Source organism: Rhinatrema bivittatum, chromosome 13, assembly GCF_901001135.1.
Source record: "Rhinatrema bivittatum chromosome 13, aRhiBiv1.1, whole genome shotgun sequence".
Taxonomy (NCBI): Eukaryota; Metazoa; Chordata; class Amphibia; order Gymnophiona; family Rhinatrematidae; genus Rhinatrema; species Rhinatrema bivittatum.
In genome coordinates, this window is record NC_042627.1 from 12,694,730 (window position 1) to 12,714,577 (window position 19,848).

At 42.9% G+C, this 19,848-nt stretch overlaps 1 protein-coding gene across 5 annotated transcripts in view; it reads left to right on the forward strand.

Moving 5' to 3' along the window:
• Window positions 1-19,848, forward strand: part of CCDC33 (coiled-coil domain containing 33) — a 294,341-nt gene that overhangs the window by 245,948 nt on the left and 28,545 nt on the right. For all 5 annotated transcript variants that reach the window (XM_029574706.1, XM_029574707.1, XM_029574704.1 and 2 more), the window contains 2 exons: window positions 11,604-11,799; window positions 15,011-15,099. In XM_029574706.1, the coding sequence (XP_029430566.1) occupies window positions 11,604-11,799; window positions 15,011-15,099 (285 nt within the window). The remainder of the gene's footprint in view (window positions 1-11,603; window positions 11,800-15,010; window positions 15,100-19,848) is intronic.

Sequence of the window (19,848 nt, forward strand, 5' to 3'; positions counted from 1 at the left end):
CATGCTGTCCTTTTCTTCATTCCTCCTTGTACCCAGTCTCATCCTATGCTCCTTCTCTGTCTTCCCACTTACTTCTGGGCTGTCTTTCTTCTCCTATCGCCAGTGTACTCTCTCTCAACTATTGCACTTGCTTATACTCTCGCACTCCTTTCTCCTTTATGGCTCTGTTGGGTGGAATTGATTGGCAATAGTTCTTTCTGGAGGCAGAAAAAAGGACCTGCAGCACCAGTTGGCCCTTGCTATTAACATTATGGATCAAGAACTATGGCAGAGGGTAATGCAAGAAGGGTAGCAGACAGTCCAGCCCCAGAGTCACCTGAAAAATCTACGAGACTGGGAGAGATTGAGAGATTGATGTTATAGAAAAGGTAGTATCAGCAGGAGAGAAACACAACTTTACTAATGTTGCTTTTGCCATGACACACAATTTCTCAATACTAGTACTTTCTGCAGCTGAAATTTTGTACATTAGTGTGCTAAACTATAATATTTTAATCTTTACATTTTTAAACAGAAATATATCAATCTCCCTAGTTCAGCAGTATGGAAGTTCTGATCCAATGAAATTTAATTAAGTTGTATTGCAAAACACACAGAAATTTTGCAACCAAGGAACTGTACTGTAAAAACAAACACTTGAACTGCATAAATCAAGCCTGACAAAATGCACTGTGCAAACATCCCTGAAGGAAGGCCAAGAGAGCATCACAGCAAGGTTGTGAGTCACGGATGTCAGGAATATGAGTCTAGCTGTCTTATGGCTGTCTATCTGAGGTCCTTGAAAACAGCATCGTTAACATTTACGGAGCTGCAGCCATCTGATTGTACATAGCAGTGACACATTATGGGAATTTGAGACCTCTTTAATTATATCCCGCCCAAGGATCCAGTCCCTGGGACTCTTCCTCCAACTCAGCCCCGGGATCTATTCTACAACCTTGCTCTGGGGATCTGTCCCTGTGAGTCCAAGGATTCATGGCTATACTCAGCACCTTTGATCTCCCATGATGTCACGGGATAAACTACAACATCCACCCTTGATGTGGAATTCCCTATTATGTGTAGTATTGCTGCCGAAGGCCAGGGACTAAGTTGAATCAAAAGTGATGGCAACATCTCTTCCCCTCCCCACCCGATGCCAAACCCAAATTCAGTCCCAAGCAATAGAGGAAGAGAAAATGGCCCCAGGTGTCCCTGCCAGTGCCCTTCGATGGTCACCAAGCTTGGATCAGCAGGGGGATTGTCGTGGGGTGAGAAATAGAGAGGGGGGATGTAAGAAGGTGGGGATCGGAGGGGCTGTGGTGCATGTGAGTGAGGGGATCGGAGGCGAGATTGGGTGAGTGAGTATGTGTGTTTAGAGATGAGAGGGGCGGAGGAGTGTTAAGGGATCAGAATAGGGGTGTACACAGACAATGTTTCATTTCCTTTTGATTTGTTGTTTTTTTTTTTCATTTTGTTTATTTGAAATGAAAAAAACCAAAATAAATGACATTTAAATAGCAAAATAAACGAAAAATAAAAAGTAAATTGAGTCTGCAGCCATAAAATCCCTACTCCCAGACCCTGTCCTGCTCCTCCCTCCCGGACCCTCTTACTCTCTTGCTGAAAGTTTCTTCACTGGGTAGAAGCGATCCCTGGTAGCTCCTGTCACAGAGCTGCCACTGTTGCAGATAATGCTGACAGACTGAGGCCGGCACCACTGTAAATGTTTGCCCTACCCATTGGCACCAGCCAGGGCATATTAGCGTGTTAAACCAGCACGATTTTGTAGGGCAAAACCTTACAGTGATGCCGGTCTTAGTCTGCTGGAGTCATTTGCAGTAACGGCTCTGGGACAGAAGCAACCAGAGATGACTCAAGCACAGCGAAGACATTTTCTGGAAGAGGGAATTGGAGAGGAATGGTTTTGGCAGTGGTGACAGACTTACTTAAAAAAAAAAAAAAAAAGAGCAAAATTTGATTGCTTTTCTTTAGTTTCGTTTTGAAAATGGAATGAAACAAAGCAGAAAATGTCATAGGATTTCCCATTTCATGTCTATCGAATGCACACCCCTAGATCAGAGTGGGGGGCTAGGAGGAGGTTTAGGGGATGGTGAGTGAGGGTATCGGAGGGGCTATGGGGTGAGTGAGTGAGGGGATCAGAGGGAATGTGCGGTGTATATTTGTGTGTGTCCGTGAGTATGGCGGTTGGGGGTTGTGAGAGAAAGAAAGGATCAACGTTGGGAAGAGGGTGTTTGAAACTTAATCTGCCCTCTGTTCTTATTCTAACCCTAGATCCCCCCCCCCCCTCTGTTATGGACCTTTCTTTCCTCCCCTCATCCCTCTCTCCTCCCTTACTTCTACTTCTCCCTCCATCCTTGATATGCCCTCCATCTCCATCTCCTATGTCTATGCCCCTTCCCCAAGACTCCTTATCCATCTTCCTCCTCCGATGTGTTCTCCATCTTCTCCCTGTCCCCCAGATCTTTTCCCTATTCTCCCCTTCCAAGGCACTGATCACTGAAAATCCTTTCCCCTGCAAACCAGAACAAATTACATTTTTCAGATGCAAACAAATATCAGAAAACAACTTTTTTTTCATATTTATATTCCACCTTTCGGACACTTCAAAGCAGGTTACATTCAGGTTCTGTAGGCATTTTCCTATCCCCAGAAGGCTTACAGTCTAAGGCAGTGGTTGCTGCCCAGCAGACTCTTGGGGGGGAGATAGGGAGTCAGGAATCTGCTGGATAGGAAGGGGTGGGGGAAAGGAGATTGGGGTTGCTGGGTAGAGAGAGATGGAGGGGTTGGGGGCTGCTGGGCAGGGAAGAGTTGGAAGTGGGGAGAGAGATGGAAGTGTGTGGCTGCTGAGTTGGGGGAGCGGGGAGTGGGGGATGCTGAGTAGGAAAGAGGTGGTCAGAGGTATTCTGGGTAGGGAAGGGGCAGAAAGTTGGAGCATGGGGAAGAGGATGAGGGGTTGGGGTTGGGGGAGTGACAGGGATATGAGCATGTGAAGGGAAGATTGAGTAGCTAGGAGAACTGAGGGGTGATGGCATGGAGGGGAGTGACTGGGTGCAAGGGCCATACTATGTCAGTTCTGAGAATATGCATTTCTTCTCTCTTTGAACTTTGCTTAGTGGAGGAGGAAATATATTTTTGTTTCTTAGTCTCCAGTTTTGCACTGCATGCAGAAAGGTGATCTTGGGATTTCCATTACAGGTTTTGTTTCCACATTTGTAATTGTGGTCTTTTATTTTATATTTGCTGAAGGCAGCTCGGTCTATGTTCTGTGTGTATGTAACTGAGATGACGTACTTCACTAGAGATTTGTGTCCGCCTTATTTGTTGTATTTTCTCAATATGATATTCGACTGGGTGTGAACTGCTGCCTTTTCATGGGCAGGGCTGTTGCTGTTTCATTTCTTGGAGTTAGTGCTCCTGAGGTATGGCAGGTTTGATAGACGGGTGCAAAGTGGGGTTTGTTTGTATTATTTTACAGTGCACCTGGTAGCAGAGGGAGTTGTGGTGCTGTTATTGAGATGACACCAGAATCAGAATATCTTTTTTGTATGCTGAGTTGTACAGGGAAAGGTCTTAGTTCTGCTCTGCACCCATTGTTAGGAAGCAGGGGACTCCTGAGGATGCAGAGCAGATGCTTATATTAAGTCCCATGATGGTCAGAGTGTGTGACCCATGGTTTCAAAAGGAAATGCCTTATAGAGATTTCCTTTCACAATACAGCGGGCACACACAATGAAGTTGCAAAGTGCACACCGTTAGGGATGCACAGGGATATTAAAATGCAATGTCTGCATGCACCTTGTCTCCCCAACCTGTCTCAATCTACAATTTGTTACAATCCGTACATCTTCTTTGATTTCCCCTAAAGATATGTTAAACATTTAGTTGACGTTTTGAAATTACCACCCACTGTGAGAGTGCAGTAGGTGCCAGTATTTTCTTAGACTGCACTTGGGGCCAGTAGCAGTAGCAGGCCCCGGATGAAGGGGAGAGTGTTAGGTTGACAGCACCTCTGGAACAATCACTGGATGAGAGCCACAATGATTGTTTCCTATGTGCTGGAGCCTGTCAGATTTTGGATCTTGAAACCTTTCTTTTGTCATAAGGCTGTACTTTTCTGTATCAGAAGTGTGGCTGTTTACTGACCCCTGTAAGACTACTCAAGGTAGGCATGCTTAGTTTTTTTATGACCCTTCTTGGGAAGATCATGACGTATCAGCCTCTGGTGAGGGTGCACATCTTGGAGCAGTTGAACTCATTGTAATAGAACATTGCGTCCTGCCAAGTTAGTTTGTTCTAGTTAGACTATGTACAATATTGCTCGTTTTGTTTTTTTCTCCCTATCCCCTCCTTTCATACGTGTTAAAATTTCTTTTTTTTGTTCTTGAAGGTAATTTGATGGTTCGGGTTGGATGTTTTTTCTTCTTGATTTTTGTTAACACAATGTTATACTTATTGATTTTCGTAACTGTGTTCTTGATGTAAAAGTAATAAACAGTAAAATATAAAAAGAATGTTTTGAATGTTCAGCCAGTGACCTCATTGGCAATATAATAGCTTTAATGAGTTTAGAAATTGTTTACTAAAGTTACAGTACTTGAGGAACATAGCATTGCCAAGTTATTGTAGGTCATATGGAACAGGTTAAACCAGTCCAGGTTTTGCAACTGAATTCATGAAATTGGAGTTCTGATTTCTGCAATAAATTTCCAAAGGAGAAATCTGTGCACGCCGTAGGTCAAAACCGAGGCTGGCTCAACCTCTGCCTTTTTAACATGGAGACACCTGGAGGTCCATATTCAAAAGCATTTATCCAGATAACTCAGCAGTTATCTATCTAAATGAAGATTTGGGAACTTATCTGGCTAAATTCTAGCCGGCAAAGTTAGGGGCATTCCGAGGACATAACTGGGATGAGTTAGCCAGTTAACTTAACCGTCTAATTTTGGTCAGGTCAAAGAGCTGTCCTAAAGTTATCCGGATAGAGTTAACTGGCTGTCTTTAAGATAGTGTCAGCACTACTGAATAATATACCTCCAAAGTTAACCGGATAAGCTTATCCGGCCAAGCTTTCTATCCAGACAGTGACTGAATACGGACTTCCTGGTTACCTCACTGCAATTATAATCATATTAGGAAGTTACAGCTTAAACCACTTTCCATTTTTATATATTTTTAAAAATTGTCTCATACGTTTGTATACTGATTTCCTGGTCACGAGGTCACAGTTGCCCATTTCTGTTGGAATATGTTGGAAATCTTGAGGCAGTGCTAATCCTGTGTGCAGTGGAATGTCCCTCCCTATGGGCTTCCCTCAGTCTGTACCATAAGTTGTTCCATTATGTGATAGTACAAATAGCAACGCATAAGGCATCTTAACAAGTGCAGTGCAGTAAGCCTGTGCTATGGCAGGCTGTGACCTCCAGAGATTGCAGAAGGGATTGAGTTAAGGCAAGTGCATGGATAAAAGACCTCCGGGTGCCACAGAAACTGATGTAGGTGGCTTATTAGTCTCCTCTCATGTCCTTTACCTTGGCAGGCGTCCCTTAGAGCTGCCTGCTCTGTTAGTGCCCAGGCAGATGTTTTGGCTTTTCCTCATGTCTCCGATAGCATTCTTCTCATGTCCCTGCAAGCCAGGGTCACCTTATCATCCTCCCTGTTTGTTTTCCTTTGCTGAATCTCTTTTCTACATGCGTGTGGAAGAGAGGCCAGCGTGACATTGAGAGATTTAGAGATTTCGTTCTCTCTGCACTGAAATGAGACTTTCCTTTCAGCAAGGTTTCCCTAAACCCAGAGGCTTTGGGGAGGTACTTAAGACCAGGGGCACCAACCCATGAGGTCTCAAATACTGGTACCCTCCTCTTTCCCCCCCCCCCCCCCCCCTAAAATGATAATTAAATTCAACAACTGCAATCAGCCTTCCCTCACCCGGCAACAATTCTGTAAAAATACAGTGTCTGTATTAATGAATCCTGCTGGCTTTATGAATACAGTTTTGAAAAAGTGCAGCAACTACACTAAAAGAGCGAATACATGGAAACCCCCCCAAAAAATACACCGTACTGGTTGATTCTTACTGTGCTGCTAGTTTGTTATCGAGGGCTCCGTGCCCTTTTGTAAGGCACTCCTTTTCACAAAATGATTTAACCCTACACCACCTCTCTCTACATTTGTATTTAAATGTATTTAAAGATTTTTATTACATGCCTTATACCTAGGTGCACTCAGGGCTTGGTACATCATAAATCTGGGACACAGCGTGGACACATCCCCAGTTTATAAGATTGTTAGGCCACAAATTGCTAACTCCTGCTGACATATTCCACCCAGAACACATTTCCCCAAATAAAAAATAACAAAAAGTACGTAGAACGTACAGCAACTTAAATCTGAGTTATATTCCAGGCATTTCTAGGCAGATTCTGAAATCTTTCACTGCATCAGCATATGAATTATCCTAACATATCCTGTACATGAGCTTTTGAAACCACAGAGATCCCTTCTTCAGGGGGGTCACATCAGAGGCACTATTCACGTGTGAAGGAAGGGACTGGGTGGCCTCGATAGTTCATTTTTAAATAAAGCTTATGTTCATGTAATGAAATCCATCAAAGTTTACTCCAGAGCCATACAGCAACTGGATCACTGGGTCCACATTCCAGTCACTAAACTGAACATAAAATATTTTTTCCCACCTTTATCTGGGTGGAGGGGAGTTTTTGACATTGATATTGGTCTTTTTTTTTTTTTCTGATTTCCTTGTAACTCCTTTTATTTTTCTTAAATTTACATTTGTATTAAGGTTTTTCAGACAATACGACATTCTTTATAATTATCTTGTAGCTAAGCAAGAAAATCTGTGCTATTTCCAGGCTTTCCTTTCCATTTCACTTTTCTTCTGTCTTCCTCATTTCCTCCCCTCCCCTGACATCTTTCCCTTTCATCTCTTCTCTGCCTCCAAATGTCTCCCTCACATCACCATCACTTTACCCTCTGTTCCCTCACACCCAGATCACCTCCCTCTTCTTCACCATTTCCCTAAACTTCTCCAAATCTCCTCTCCATTATCCCGTTCAGCCCCCCATCTCCCCTGACTGGGTTGTTACCCCCATCAGACTCCTGCCATCTAGCTCCCCTCTCTCTTGCCACTTCCTGCCTTCTCCACACTGACTTTTTCGCCCCTGCTCAACTACTACACTCTCTCCTGTCCTCTCCAGTTTGATTCCCTCAACCCATCCTCCTTGATCCGATTCCTTTAACTCCAGTTAGCTCCTTGCATCTTTCCCCCATTCACGCTCACCTGCAATCCTCCTCCTTTTTTCCCCCCCTGGAAGAGGTATGAAATCATATCCTCTTCCAGCAGCTGAAGAAACAGAAGACCACCCAGTGGAGGCGGCAGTGGGGGAGTATGGACAGGGCAGAGCAGAAGCTAAGGCCGGCCCTGGTGAGGTTGAAGCAGACAAAGCAGAGCAAAAAAAAAACCCAATTCTTCTGTTCCCTACTCCTTTTGTTCCCTGCAGGTTGCCGAGAAGAGAGAGACTGGAGCACTAAGCATAGTAAGCAATGCCCCAAATCTCAGACAGATATTTTGCTGACTTAGATTTGGGGCATTGGCCAATAGATTCAGTCCGCAAGCCCTGTGTACCCATGGCTAGCAGCCCAAACCTGTCCTATTAACCGCACAGCTGGTAAAATTTTCAGGATTCCCATAATGAATATGCATGAGAGATGTTTGCAAAGATTGGGGACCTGATAGATGCAGATTTAACACATTCATATTCATTGTGGATATTCTGAAAACCCAACAGACTATGGGGTCCCCAGAACAGATTTGGGAAGCCCTGATAAAAGAGTCTTCTCTATTCTTTTTTTTTTGATAATTAAATGAACACAAGAGAGTGAAAAATCCCTAGATCTGGATTCTAAAAGTCTCAAACATTTTAGGGGTATACACTGAACATTTTTTTGTTCATTTTGTTTTTGGGGTTGTTTTCTTTCTTTGGTTTTGTCTGTTTCATTTTCTCTTAATAAAAAAACAAAACACCAAACAAAAAAGAAAAACAAAACAGAACAAATATTGGGACTGTCCCTCCCCCTTCTCATCTACCACCACCACCACAGTGACCCCACTCCCAGCTACTTACTCCACCTGTGGATCTAAGGGGCAGGAGCCATCCCCATTTACTTCCTTGTTGGAGCCGGTGGTGTAGGGAGGGCCGAGATATCCCCTGCCTCAGGGCTTTCCAGCATCTTTGTGAAACAGAGACCCAGTGGGGGAGGGGTGATTAGAGATTACTCCTGCCCCTGAGCCCGCGGATGGGGTAAGTGGCTGGGAGGGTCCGGGGGAGTCTGGGGTAGGGGCCTTTGGTGATGACAGCCATTTGAAAACAAACCACAAACAAGCACAATTTTGATTGTTCATTTCAAATCAAAATTAAATGAAATAGGAAATTTTGTTGAAATTTCCAGTTTTGTAAAGCCCAGCTCTGCAAGTTTTCCATTTTCTTATTCAAACTGTGAGGAAGCATGGACCATCTGTTTCCTGTAATTCATTCATTGAAAGTGAGAAAATTCGTCAAAGTGAAACTTAAGTGGTAGTTACAACCCTAAATAGAAGGCATGGGGTACATATCATGACAGTTACAATCCTAAGCAGAAGGCATGGAGGTAACTTGAATGGACCGGCAGTTACAATCCTGAGCCAAAAGCATGGGGGTAGCCTGCACAGAACGGCAGTTATAACCCTAAACGCCTTGCTGATCATCCACGATGGAACACTTTGATCTTTATCTGCTGTCATTTACTATCAGGGCCGATACAGTACAGGGTGCTCCGGCGGAGTGCACTGTTAACCCGCGTTTGAACGCGCGTTTGATGCGCTAGCTTTACCCCTTTTTCAGTAAGGGGTAATAGCGCGTTGAAAACACACGTCCAACCCCCCCCCCCCCCCCCCCCCCGAAACTAATAGCGCCCGAAACATGCAAATGCATGTTGATGGCCCTATTAGTTATTCCCACGCGATACAGAAAGTAAAATGTGCAACCAAGCCGCACATTTTACTTTCAGAAATTAGTGCCTACCTAAAGGTAGGCATTAATTTCTCTCAGCACTGGGAAAGTGCACAGAAAAGCAATAAAAACTGCTTTTCTGTACACCCTCCAACTTAATATCATGACGATATTAAGTCGAAGGTCCCAAAAGTTAAAAATAATCAAAAAAAAAAAATTTTAAATCAGCCCGCGGCTTGTGGGTTGAAAACCGGACGCTCAAACCCGCTGACAGCTGCTGCTCCTGTCCAAAAAGGGGCGCTAGGGATGAGCTAGTGTCCCTAGCGCCTCTTTTTACCGCGGGCCCTAATTTGAGTAATTTTTGTTACTGAATCGCATGCACAGGAGCGTGGCCTGTGCACGCGCCAGGTTAGTGGGCGCTCTCCCGCGATTTTTACTGTATCGGCCTGTATGTTACTATGTTAAGTGTTTCTTGCCTTGGTTCATTGCAAGAGGAACCCTGCTCAAGCACATAGATGTTCCTCCACGGGCCACAGTAGTATTCTATTAATATTAAACGTAAAACCTAAGAGCAGATAACGACATGCTTCCCATCAATATCTCTTGCTCAGCTTTATAGTACCTTCCTTTAATAACAGTTTGTGGACTTTTCTTCCAGGAACTTGACCACACCTTTTTTAAACCCAGCTGTTTACCACTTCCTCTGGCAGTGAATTCCAGAGCTTAATTGTGTACTGAGTGAAAAATGTTTTCTCCAATTTGTTTTAAATGTTCTACTTAGTAACTTCATGGAGTGTCCCCTGGTCTTTGGATTTTTTGAAAAACTAAACAACTGTTTCGCATTTACCCATTCTACTCTACTCATGATTTTACAGACCTTTATCTTATCTTCCCTCAGTTGTCTCTTCTCCAAGCTGAAGAGTTTTAACCTCTTTAACCTTTCCTCATAGGGAAGTCATTCCATCCCTTTATCATTTTGGTCACCTTTCTCTGTACCTTCTGTATTTCCGCTATATCTCTTTCGGAGATGCGGCGACCAGAATTGCCACAGTACTCTCACCATGGAGCAATACAGAGATATTATTTTACTCTCTTATTCTCCATTCCCTTCCTAATAATTCCTAATATTTTGTTTGTTGTTTTTTTTTTTTTTTACTGCTCCTGTAAACTGAACCAAGGATTTCAACATATTGTCCATAATCAAGCCTAAATCCTTTTCCTGGTGGTGATTTTTAATATGGAACCTAACATTGTATAACTACTGTTTGGATTATTTTTTCCTATGTGCATCACTTTGCACTTGTCAACATTAAATATCATCTGGCAGGTGGATGCCCAGTCTTGCAAGGTCCCTTTCCAATTTCTCACAATCCACTTGTGATTTAACAACTTGGAATAATTTTATATAGTCTGCAAATTTGATCACCTCATTCATTCCCTTTTTCAAATCATTTATAAATATGTTAAAAAGCACCAGTCCCACAACAGATCTCTAGAGCACACCATTCTCTGTTGAGAAAACTGACCAGGAATGGTAGTGGCACATGCTTTCCACATTTCACTTTCTTCTGGCTTGAGTTGGCTTCTACTGCTGGCATTTCGCAGCTAAAATAAATCTTATGTTTATGGGTAGGACTGCCTCTTATCTTGCAACTCCTATTAGGCTGAGCTGGTTCTGCAGCAAATTCTCTGCCTCTGCCATTCTCCTCTCTGCCATTTCCTTGCAATGGCATAATGGAATTTGAAGTGCCTACTGGAGATTTTGATATTAGAAAATAATTTATTGATATTTTAGTACCACTCTAGTATGTACAAAAATGTGTGTGTGTGCACGCGCACTGCTGCCTGACTCATTTTGCGCGCACACAGAAAATTTGTTAGAAACAGAACCAAGAAGGCTGACAGCCTGGCAAAACACTATACCTGCAGATCACTTTACTACACTGCTGCATCACAGAAAGAGACAGAAAAATCACTGGCACTGTTTCAATATCCATTCGACTATTACCTTTCTCCCAGAGAATACAGAAAGCAGTGATTTTGCCTCTCTGTTTTTCTCACAGCGAGTGAGAGACCATTATCTGCAGCAAAAGAAATCATAAAAAGTGCTTTCCCAGTTCCATAGCCTGCGTTTTTAAATTCTGACAGAGCTTCTAAAAAGAGATGCTTCTCTGCAAACTGCCAGAGAGCAAATAGCTTCTTGCACATGCTCAGACCTTTCAGTGGGAGGACTTCAGCGTAACTTGATCCAGATGGTAGCTATAGGCTAGTTTAAAAATATGCTTCATTGTGATTTATCCTCTGTCTGATCTCCTGGCCATCGTGTCCTGCCTTGGGTCCCAGTTAGAAGTGAACCTACAGTTGTTATTTGCTCAGCACAGCCATAGACTTGAATGGACATAGATTTGAATTGTAAACATAAATAAGATGAACATTTTCATTTACATTTGTGGGCACTCTCTATTCATTTCCAGGGTCTACAAATGAAATGAAAATATTCATTTGTTGCATTTCACCCATTTGTTTTGAATTAATATACATGCCTGCCTACTACTGATTTGATTTCTGTAATTACAAGTGGAATTTATTTCATAGGAATTGGATAATTACCGCACTGCCATGCAGCGAATGGCTGATGACATAATCACTTTGCGCAAGCACATAGTTAGTCTGGAGACAGAGAATAGCCAGCTGCGGAGTAACCTCACCCAGCATCAAGATGTGGGACGGGCCCTGTTGGATGACACAGACATTGATGTCATGACAAAGACGGAAATAGCAGACAGGATAGGTATGCACTAATATATATGTAATATTCCTGCAAAACCCAGACACACAGGAACTATAAATGGATCTTTCTTAAAACAAGAACCACCAAGATATGTTATAGTGAATATAATTACTACTGATTTTCATTGTGCATGCATATATATCTAATTATGAAATGTGGGTCAAAAGCACTTTACATCTGCTCTGAAACATACAAGATCAAGTGCTGCTCAAATGAAACAATCTCTCATAGTACAAAGAACTAAGTCCTGTTCAAAGAGAGTGATCTTATATTGACCAGGGCGAGGAGTCCTGTCTAGACCAGGTGATTCAGTACAGATCTTAAGTGGCTTCCTCAAGGCCATGGACAAAACATTAATCATTTGTTACTCAAGCTGTTTTCCTTGAAGCAATTGGAGCTAAAGTGAGCTTTCTAGTCTTGGTAGGCTTCAGAGCATATGTATCACTTGTACACTGAATCCCCCTGCTTCTTGAAAATGGGAGCAATAAGGAGTTAGATGTACTTCTGAGCCTTCTGTCCAGTCATTTCTTCATTTGAGTCAACTCATGGGCTGCAGAAAGCTATGAAAATTCCCAACCAACACAGAGTAAGCTGGTTTAGCAGCACACAAGACAGCTGAACCATTCTCCATCCAGGCAGGCCTTAGGGAAACTTGTTTAGATTACAGAGAGAACACCAATAGACTAGGGATGGAAAACTGGAAAAGTTGTAATGTTCATAAGTTTTCAACTTTTAGAAAAGTTATGGATATGTTGCTAACCATACTATATCTTTTTATACTTTTTTTGTCAAGAAATACTAAATCGAAAGTACATTATGTAATAAGGGAGCAATTTTAAAACTGTCTGCCTAGGAGAAAAGTCTGTGGGAATTTGGTAGCCGTAGATCTTGCACCTAATTTTCATGTACGTTCCCTTTAAAAATTGCCGTACATACAAGGCACCTGCTTTTCCACTTGCTTTTTATGTGGTAAAATTTCTCTGGAAAATAACACACATAGTCCTATGTACATGCATTATTTTCCAGTCCCACCCAAAATATCCCCTTCCTGTAACATCTCCCCTCAGTCCAGCTGTAGGATCCCGCATGGATGTAAGCTAAATTGCATGAAGGCAATTTTCAGACCCCCAATTCACCCAGGCTTTGGAAATTGTCTTCTTTACCAGCCAAGTTCATGTCACATGATAACTTGAAATAAAAATCGCACCCATTATAGACATCTGGGGGTCAGGTTTCAAGACATTTAACTGGCTAATTTCTAGAGTTAGCTGTTTAAACCTCTGGTTTTATTTAAAAATATCCTCCCTTACTGAGCAGATAAATGTAATCATCTAAATCATCAAAATTTTAGCTGCACAAAAAAATGCATCTTCAAGGGCAATTTCAGGGTAGATTTACAATTCAGCTGATTAGTGCTGCTTGACCGGCTAGATTTAGAGAATTTTTAGATGGCAGCCTAGCCTAATGGTGTCCACTCCTAGCCCTTGAGAGCTGCAAACAGGTCAGGTTTACAGGATATCCCTAATGAATATGCATGAGATAGTTGCATACAATGGAGGCAAAGCTTATGGCCCAATAGTCGAAATTATGAGATATCACACATTTAAGGTGAGACAGTCACTATAATTGTAAAGTAGATTTTAGTTAAGAGAAGACCAGATGTCCAAAGTCCAACTTTCCTGTGATTGCCCACCACTTCTCTCTGCATGATAATCCATGGGAGGGAAAGCAATGTACTCCCATAATCAATGTTGCAGCAAAGAACACATTTTCTTGCCGCCCCCAAATCTGGCAACCAACTCAGGATTATAGGATCAACGCTTCTTTCTAGCATCTTTGCACCCACCAATATCCGTTTTCTGTAAAATCAAAATTACCTAATTCACTTTTGAATTAATTGAGTGTTGTGGCCATAGCTATGCCTACTGTCAAATGTTCCATAATTCCACCACTCTAAATGAAAATCACTTTCTTTGAAGGTGTTGAAACCTACTAACCCTTATTCTTAGAATGATTAACAAAATATTACTTAACATGGAGGCCTGTTTACTAGGTTAATATGTTAGCATGTGGTAAACAGTTTTTATTGCAAGTAAAATAGAAATACATTTAATTTTCAGTTATTACAAACTTCCATATGTTGTTTTTTGGACAAAATATCAGGTGTAACATGGCCATATTAATGAGCTGCATTGCATACAAATGCATGTAAGGCATCCCATTAGCACAGTAACAAGCAGCTTAGCTTACAAACAACTTTTCCATGCTCTGGTACTCATCGAAGGTTAACTATACTTCAAGAGGTGTAGCTAACATTCTCACAGGAGAATCACCAAATTAATGTGCCTGCTGATGCCTCCAGAGTGATGATTTAAAAGGGCCACAAGAACCTGTAAGGGGTCACCTAACCCATGTGCAAAATCCCTGGTGATCAAAGGGGCAACCCCTGCAACCTACCCCTATACCCTCATCTTGGCCTACAGTTTTTAACAAAGTAGCTCATGGATAAGCCCTGCCTCCTGGCCTCAGTCCTACCCCCATTGGCAAAAAATGTCTCTCCCCATCTGAATACACGCACTACTGGGACTTCTACAGGCTTGTCCTCAAATCCCTGGTAGTCCAGAGGGGGGCAGGAATGCTCCCCATTTGCTCCTGTCTCACCAGGGCCGTCTTTCAAAATGGCATTGACTGAACTCAGATGCTCCTTTGCTCTTTGTGTGAGTGCCTAGTGTCAGCCAGTGCTATTTTGAAAGATGGCGCTGACAGGCAAGAGCAAATGAGAATCTCGCCTGCCCCTTCAGGATGACCACCAGGGTTGTTAGCATAAGCCTGGGGAGAATCCAGAAGGGTGGGAATTTGGGAGGGGGACGTTTTTTTGTCAGTGGGAATAGGACTTGAGGCTGGGGTGTATAGTGCTTAATTTCAGGTTACTTTTTAAAAAAAAACATATGGCTTAGATGGGGTGCAGGGAAAGGTTAGAAGGTTTCCCTACAAACCACTATAGATTTTGCACACAGGGGTGGAGGGATTATTACAGGCCTTGCAGCCCATTTCAAAGATGGTGGGTCCAGAATGGGAGAACTATGTTCCATTGAAATGGCCTCTGAGTTTTCTTCCATTTTTGAGCCTGCAAGATTGAGTTCCATTGCTATTACGGGAAGGGGAGAACAATGAAAAATGTGTTGAGTGAATCGTTTTCCGTCTCTTACAGTGTCCCTGAAGCACAAGCTGGCCAGCGAAACGAAAGAGCTCCGCCAGATGAAGAGCAAGGTGCAGCAGCTCCAGAATGAGCTGATCCGGGTAAGTGACATGTGATCCATTTAACACAAAGGACAGAGCAACTCGGTCTCTCCCACTTCAGATAACTCTCAGGTCAGCTTTGAAAGGTAATGAGTTATGTGTGTATGTGTAATTTTAATCCTAGGCATATAAGGTTATGGTCACATAAAATAGAATCTGAATCAGTATTAGACATCTACAGCCCCAATTATATATCAGATAAGGCGCATAACTATGGTGGAAGTCAGAATTACATTCCTAATGTGTACTAAAACATACGGAAGTTTAAGTTGTTTATATCAAATGTAATGCAACGCCTCTAACACACCCACCTTTGTGGACATCTAAGTCTTAGGTGTCTAACTGTGGATAGACACTTAGGGGTACATTTTCAAACAATATAGCCACCTACTTTCTAGAATTAGATGGCTAAATCAACCCCATTGAAAATTGTTATGAGATGAGCAGCTGAGTTTAGCTGTTCTAAATATCTGTGGTCTCAGAAGCATTTCTGGGGCAGGAAAAGGTCTTAGCTGCCTAACTCCAGGTGGCCAAATGGGGCAGGTCTAAATCTAGGGTGCCAGATTGGAAGCCTAGATTTAGGTGACCTTTTCTTTGCAACTTTATATGGCTGAACATTTACCTAGGATTGCCAGCTAAGATTTAGTCAGCAATTTTAGGTGCTCTGGGCCAAGCTGAAAATGAGCCCTTTAGCTTAAGTAACCCCAACTTAGGGTACATGAAATATGGTCATGTACTAAGGGATTGCAATCATTGCACTGATCAGTGGGTTCTGAAAAGTGGTTAAATAGTGTAGTGGACCAAGTGAAATCACCTGGACCAGATGGTATGCATCCTAGGGTTCTGAAGAAACTCAAAACTGAAATTTCAGGTCTATTAGTTAAAATTTGTAACCTATCATTAAAATCATCCATTGTACCTGAAGACTGGAGGGTGGCCAATGTAACACCAATATTTAAAAAGGGCTCTAGGGGCGATCCGGGAAACTATAGACCAGTGAGCCTGACTTCAGTGCCAGGAAAAATAGTGGAAACTATTCTAAAGATCAAAATCACAGAGCATATAGAAAGACATGGTTTAATGGAACACAGTCAATATGGATTTACCCAAGAGAAGTCTTGCCTCACAAATCTGCTTCATTTTTTTGAAGGGGTTAATAAACATGTGGGAAAAGGTGACCAGTAGATGTAGTATCTTTAGATTTTCAGAAGGCGTTTGACAAAGTCCCTCATGAGGCTTCTCAGAAAAGTGAAAAGTCATGGATTACAAACTGGTTAAAAGACAGGAAACAGAGAGTAGGATTAAATGCACTCTTATGACCTATGTACCACCACTCCCAGCAAGGATCAGCAGATGATATAGCAGGGGCTGAGTTGATGGTAATATGGTGGCAGGTTCATGTGCTGTATGCGAGCATGTGAGTATGTGTGGCATGAAGAGGGGCAGTATATGCTTGACAAGGATATTCTGGCTTGATGAAGTGGTATGAGAATGTGGGTTTGGACTTGGGGCTTAGAACAAAATTCTGTGCAGGTACAGTTCTGTTCCAGCTGGGGCGAGGAATAGGGGGCTGGTAGCAGACACTGGGGACCAGGCCATGTGAGAGACTTTTATGGGTACCTTTTTCACTTCCTGATCCTTGTCACCTCCTGATACCTGTTACGGTTATGGTCCGCAGAGGTCCGCGGCTGGTCCCCCTTCCTACCTTGAGGCTGCTCCACCCGACCGCGGCGTCCTCTGTGCTCGTCCGGGCCTTGTCGGAGCCTTCCGCGGCGCTCCCTCCACGAGGGCCTTCCCTCAGTGGATTCCCCTTCTCCTCTAGCCGGCTCAAGGGTCCACAAATTGTAACAATAATCACACCCATGGTGACATAGTTATGTGTGCAGGGGAAGCAAAAGCAAATTTTTGACATGGATTTTCCTATTCCGCGTCTGTGTAAAAACATGGCCTTCGCATCTGACTGACACACTTTAATGCTTATTCAATACTGCCAAAGTTTCCAGCACTGAGAGTCAAATTCCTAGCAAAATTACTGTATTAGCCTGCTAGCAAAGCAAGTGAGCATCTGCAGAAGGATTTCATGCTCTCCGCCCTCCTCAACTGTGCAAGGGTAATATAAAAGGTTTGCTGCTGACCTCTAATATGCACTTATCTGGCAGATTCAGAGGTGAGTGAGTGCCTGGCGTACAATCCTCCTCTTTCCTCTGCAGTGCAGTGTGATTTATATAGCGTTTTATAAGGTTGGTAGTATGTTGCTGACCCAGTTTTAATGTCTTTTGCTTTAATTATGTGTGCATTTGAATAAGTAAAAGAAGAATGGGGATGGTAGGCTCTCACCAGCATGGAGAGGAGGGGGCTGGGCTGCTGCCCTTCAGAGTCTGCAGTGTCCAGCCTGCTCCCGCTGGGTTCGGATGGATGTACACCCGGCTCCCTCCGTTTCTTAAAAAAAAATGTAATGGGACGAGGGAGGGAGCTCAGTGGATCAATTCAGGGTAGAGAGAGCGGGGAGGGAGGTTTGATCTTTGTCATTTGTGGGGGGAGGGGGCCAAGTTTGAGAGAGTTCTCCCCCCCACCCACCCGCAGAGTTCATGCCGCAGCTGGGCCCTGTCTCCGTGTGACCTTCAGCAAGTCTCTCTCTCTCCCGGCTGGATGATAACCCTTCCTTTTCCAGATGCAGAACTAGCACAGGACATGAACACATTACAACCTGTACGTTTTCTTTCCCCTTCTTTTTCATTTCTTCAGTCAAAAGTCGGTGTTTGAAGTAAACGGGTTTGCACTAGTGCTCCGTGTATCCTGACATAGGAACACTTTCCGGCAGCGGTCGTAAAAAATGGGAAAGGCTGCGATTTCTTTAAGAGAACTAATGGAAAAAAGCTGCTAGAGGTTATAAGCTTTCAAGATCATAAGGTTCCCTCTCTCAGATGAAGAAAGAGTAACTCTCCTTTCACCAGGGCACACCCTGTAGAAGGCAAGAAGGCGCTTTCAGCTGCCGCAAAGTACTGGTAAACTCACTACACTCTTAGAGCAAGGTTCTCCTGCCTGAGGAGGAGAGAGGGGCACTTGGCTCTAGGGCCCAAGCACACAGTCTCTCAATGAAGGTCTCACAAAAGACATTTTTCTTCTAAAATAGCAATAAACTTTGCTGAATCTCAAAAATACCAGTTGAAGAAACTGTACAGATGTAGAAAAAGCACAAATACAGTTCTTTATGGTGCATTAGCACAGATGCAGGAAACCGGGATCCCTTCTTGTTTCTAATAAACCTCCTCCTCCCTTAGAAACCCTGGTCAGAATTGGAGACATCCTCTTCTCCTGCTTTTAATAGGTAGCACAGTACCTGCTTGGTTACCACAGGCTCCTGGAGTGGCTTCTCCATCTCCAAGACCTGGTAATAGCAACGCTCCTGAATACGGAGTGCTGGGTCCTTCCTGGAGCCAACTTCAATCTTTCCTCAAATGACAGAGCTACTGCACACTCTGGTGTGAAAAGGCAATCTGCCCTCACCCCTCCTGAAACAAAGAAGGTCCACAACCTATAACTGTCTTAACGTTCACTGCGCACTCATAGATTGTGAACAAGGGATCCACCTTGTAGGGAATGAGCCATTTAACAAATACATCCTCCCACCGCTACTTCTCCTACTGAAAAAGTCCACATTATCCATTGTGGTAAGGCCTGAGGAAGAAATCTGAGGCCACAGGGCACACGTCTTTCCTAAAAAACATCACAGTCTATCACATAATACACTGAACAAAAATCTGGTGGTAGAACCCATTGGTAAAGGTGATATCTAAGTGACATACATAGCATTGCGCTAGCTCTGTGTCACTGTGACCAGCAGTGGAAGAAAATAGACCTGACCACCTGTAATAAAATGGCAGTTATGACACACAACATATCGTATAATATAGCCAAAGAAAGTGTTAGAATATCAGACAAAGATGCAGGGGCCCAGACCCTAGACACTCCAAAAATGGACGCCATAATGTCCTTAACAGCTGTAAAGTAAAAAACTAGAGATGTGCGTTCATATTAATGCATTTATGGGTGCCTGTTCACTCATTTTAAATTTACCATCTAAGTGCAGTCGCGCCATGGAGTGATAGAGTTTATTTATTTATTTAGCATTCGTTTATATACCGAGGTATAGCAGACATTGCCTTCACTCCGGTTTACATAATAACAAACCAGTTACATTTAAATCCATAACAGTATAACAGTAAAAAATTGAATCAGAACAATAACTTAGTAATGGTCAATAAATACATTAAATATTAGAAAATATGATTGTATAAAAAATCTTGTAGGGGGACGGTTGATACCGTAACAAAAGCGAGAAGGTTTCTGTGAGTCAGGGCGGGCGTCGTAGGAGGGGGATTGCTCACGTATAATGGAACGTACAGAGGATGAAATCAAAGATTTATGTTCTGTTGTCATTAGGTGAGCAACCATTGTAGGACTGTGAGAGTAGCCAGGCTTTAAGTTCTTTTTTAAAAGATTTAACGTTTACTTGCGAATTGAGGTGATGAGGTAATGAGTTCCATAATTTTGGGCCGACGATGGAGATGGCTCTATTTCTTGTGGAGGATAATTTGGCTTGTGGTAATGAAGGAACATCCAGCTGAATTTTATATGTTGACCTTGTTGTACGTGATGAATTATGTAAATGTATAATATTGTCCAGGGCAGTGTAATCTACTTTATGAATTGTCTTGTGTAGGATTGTGAAGATTTTGTACTCTATTC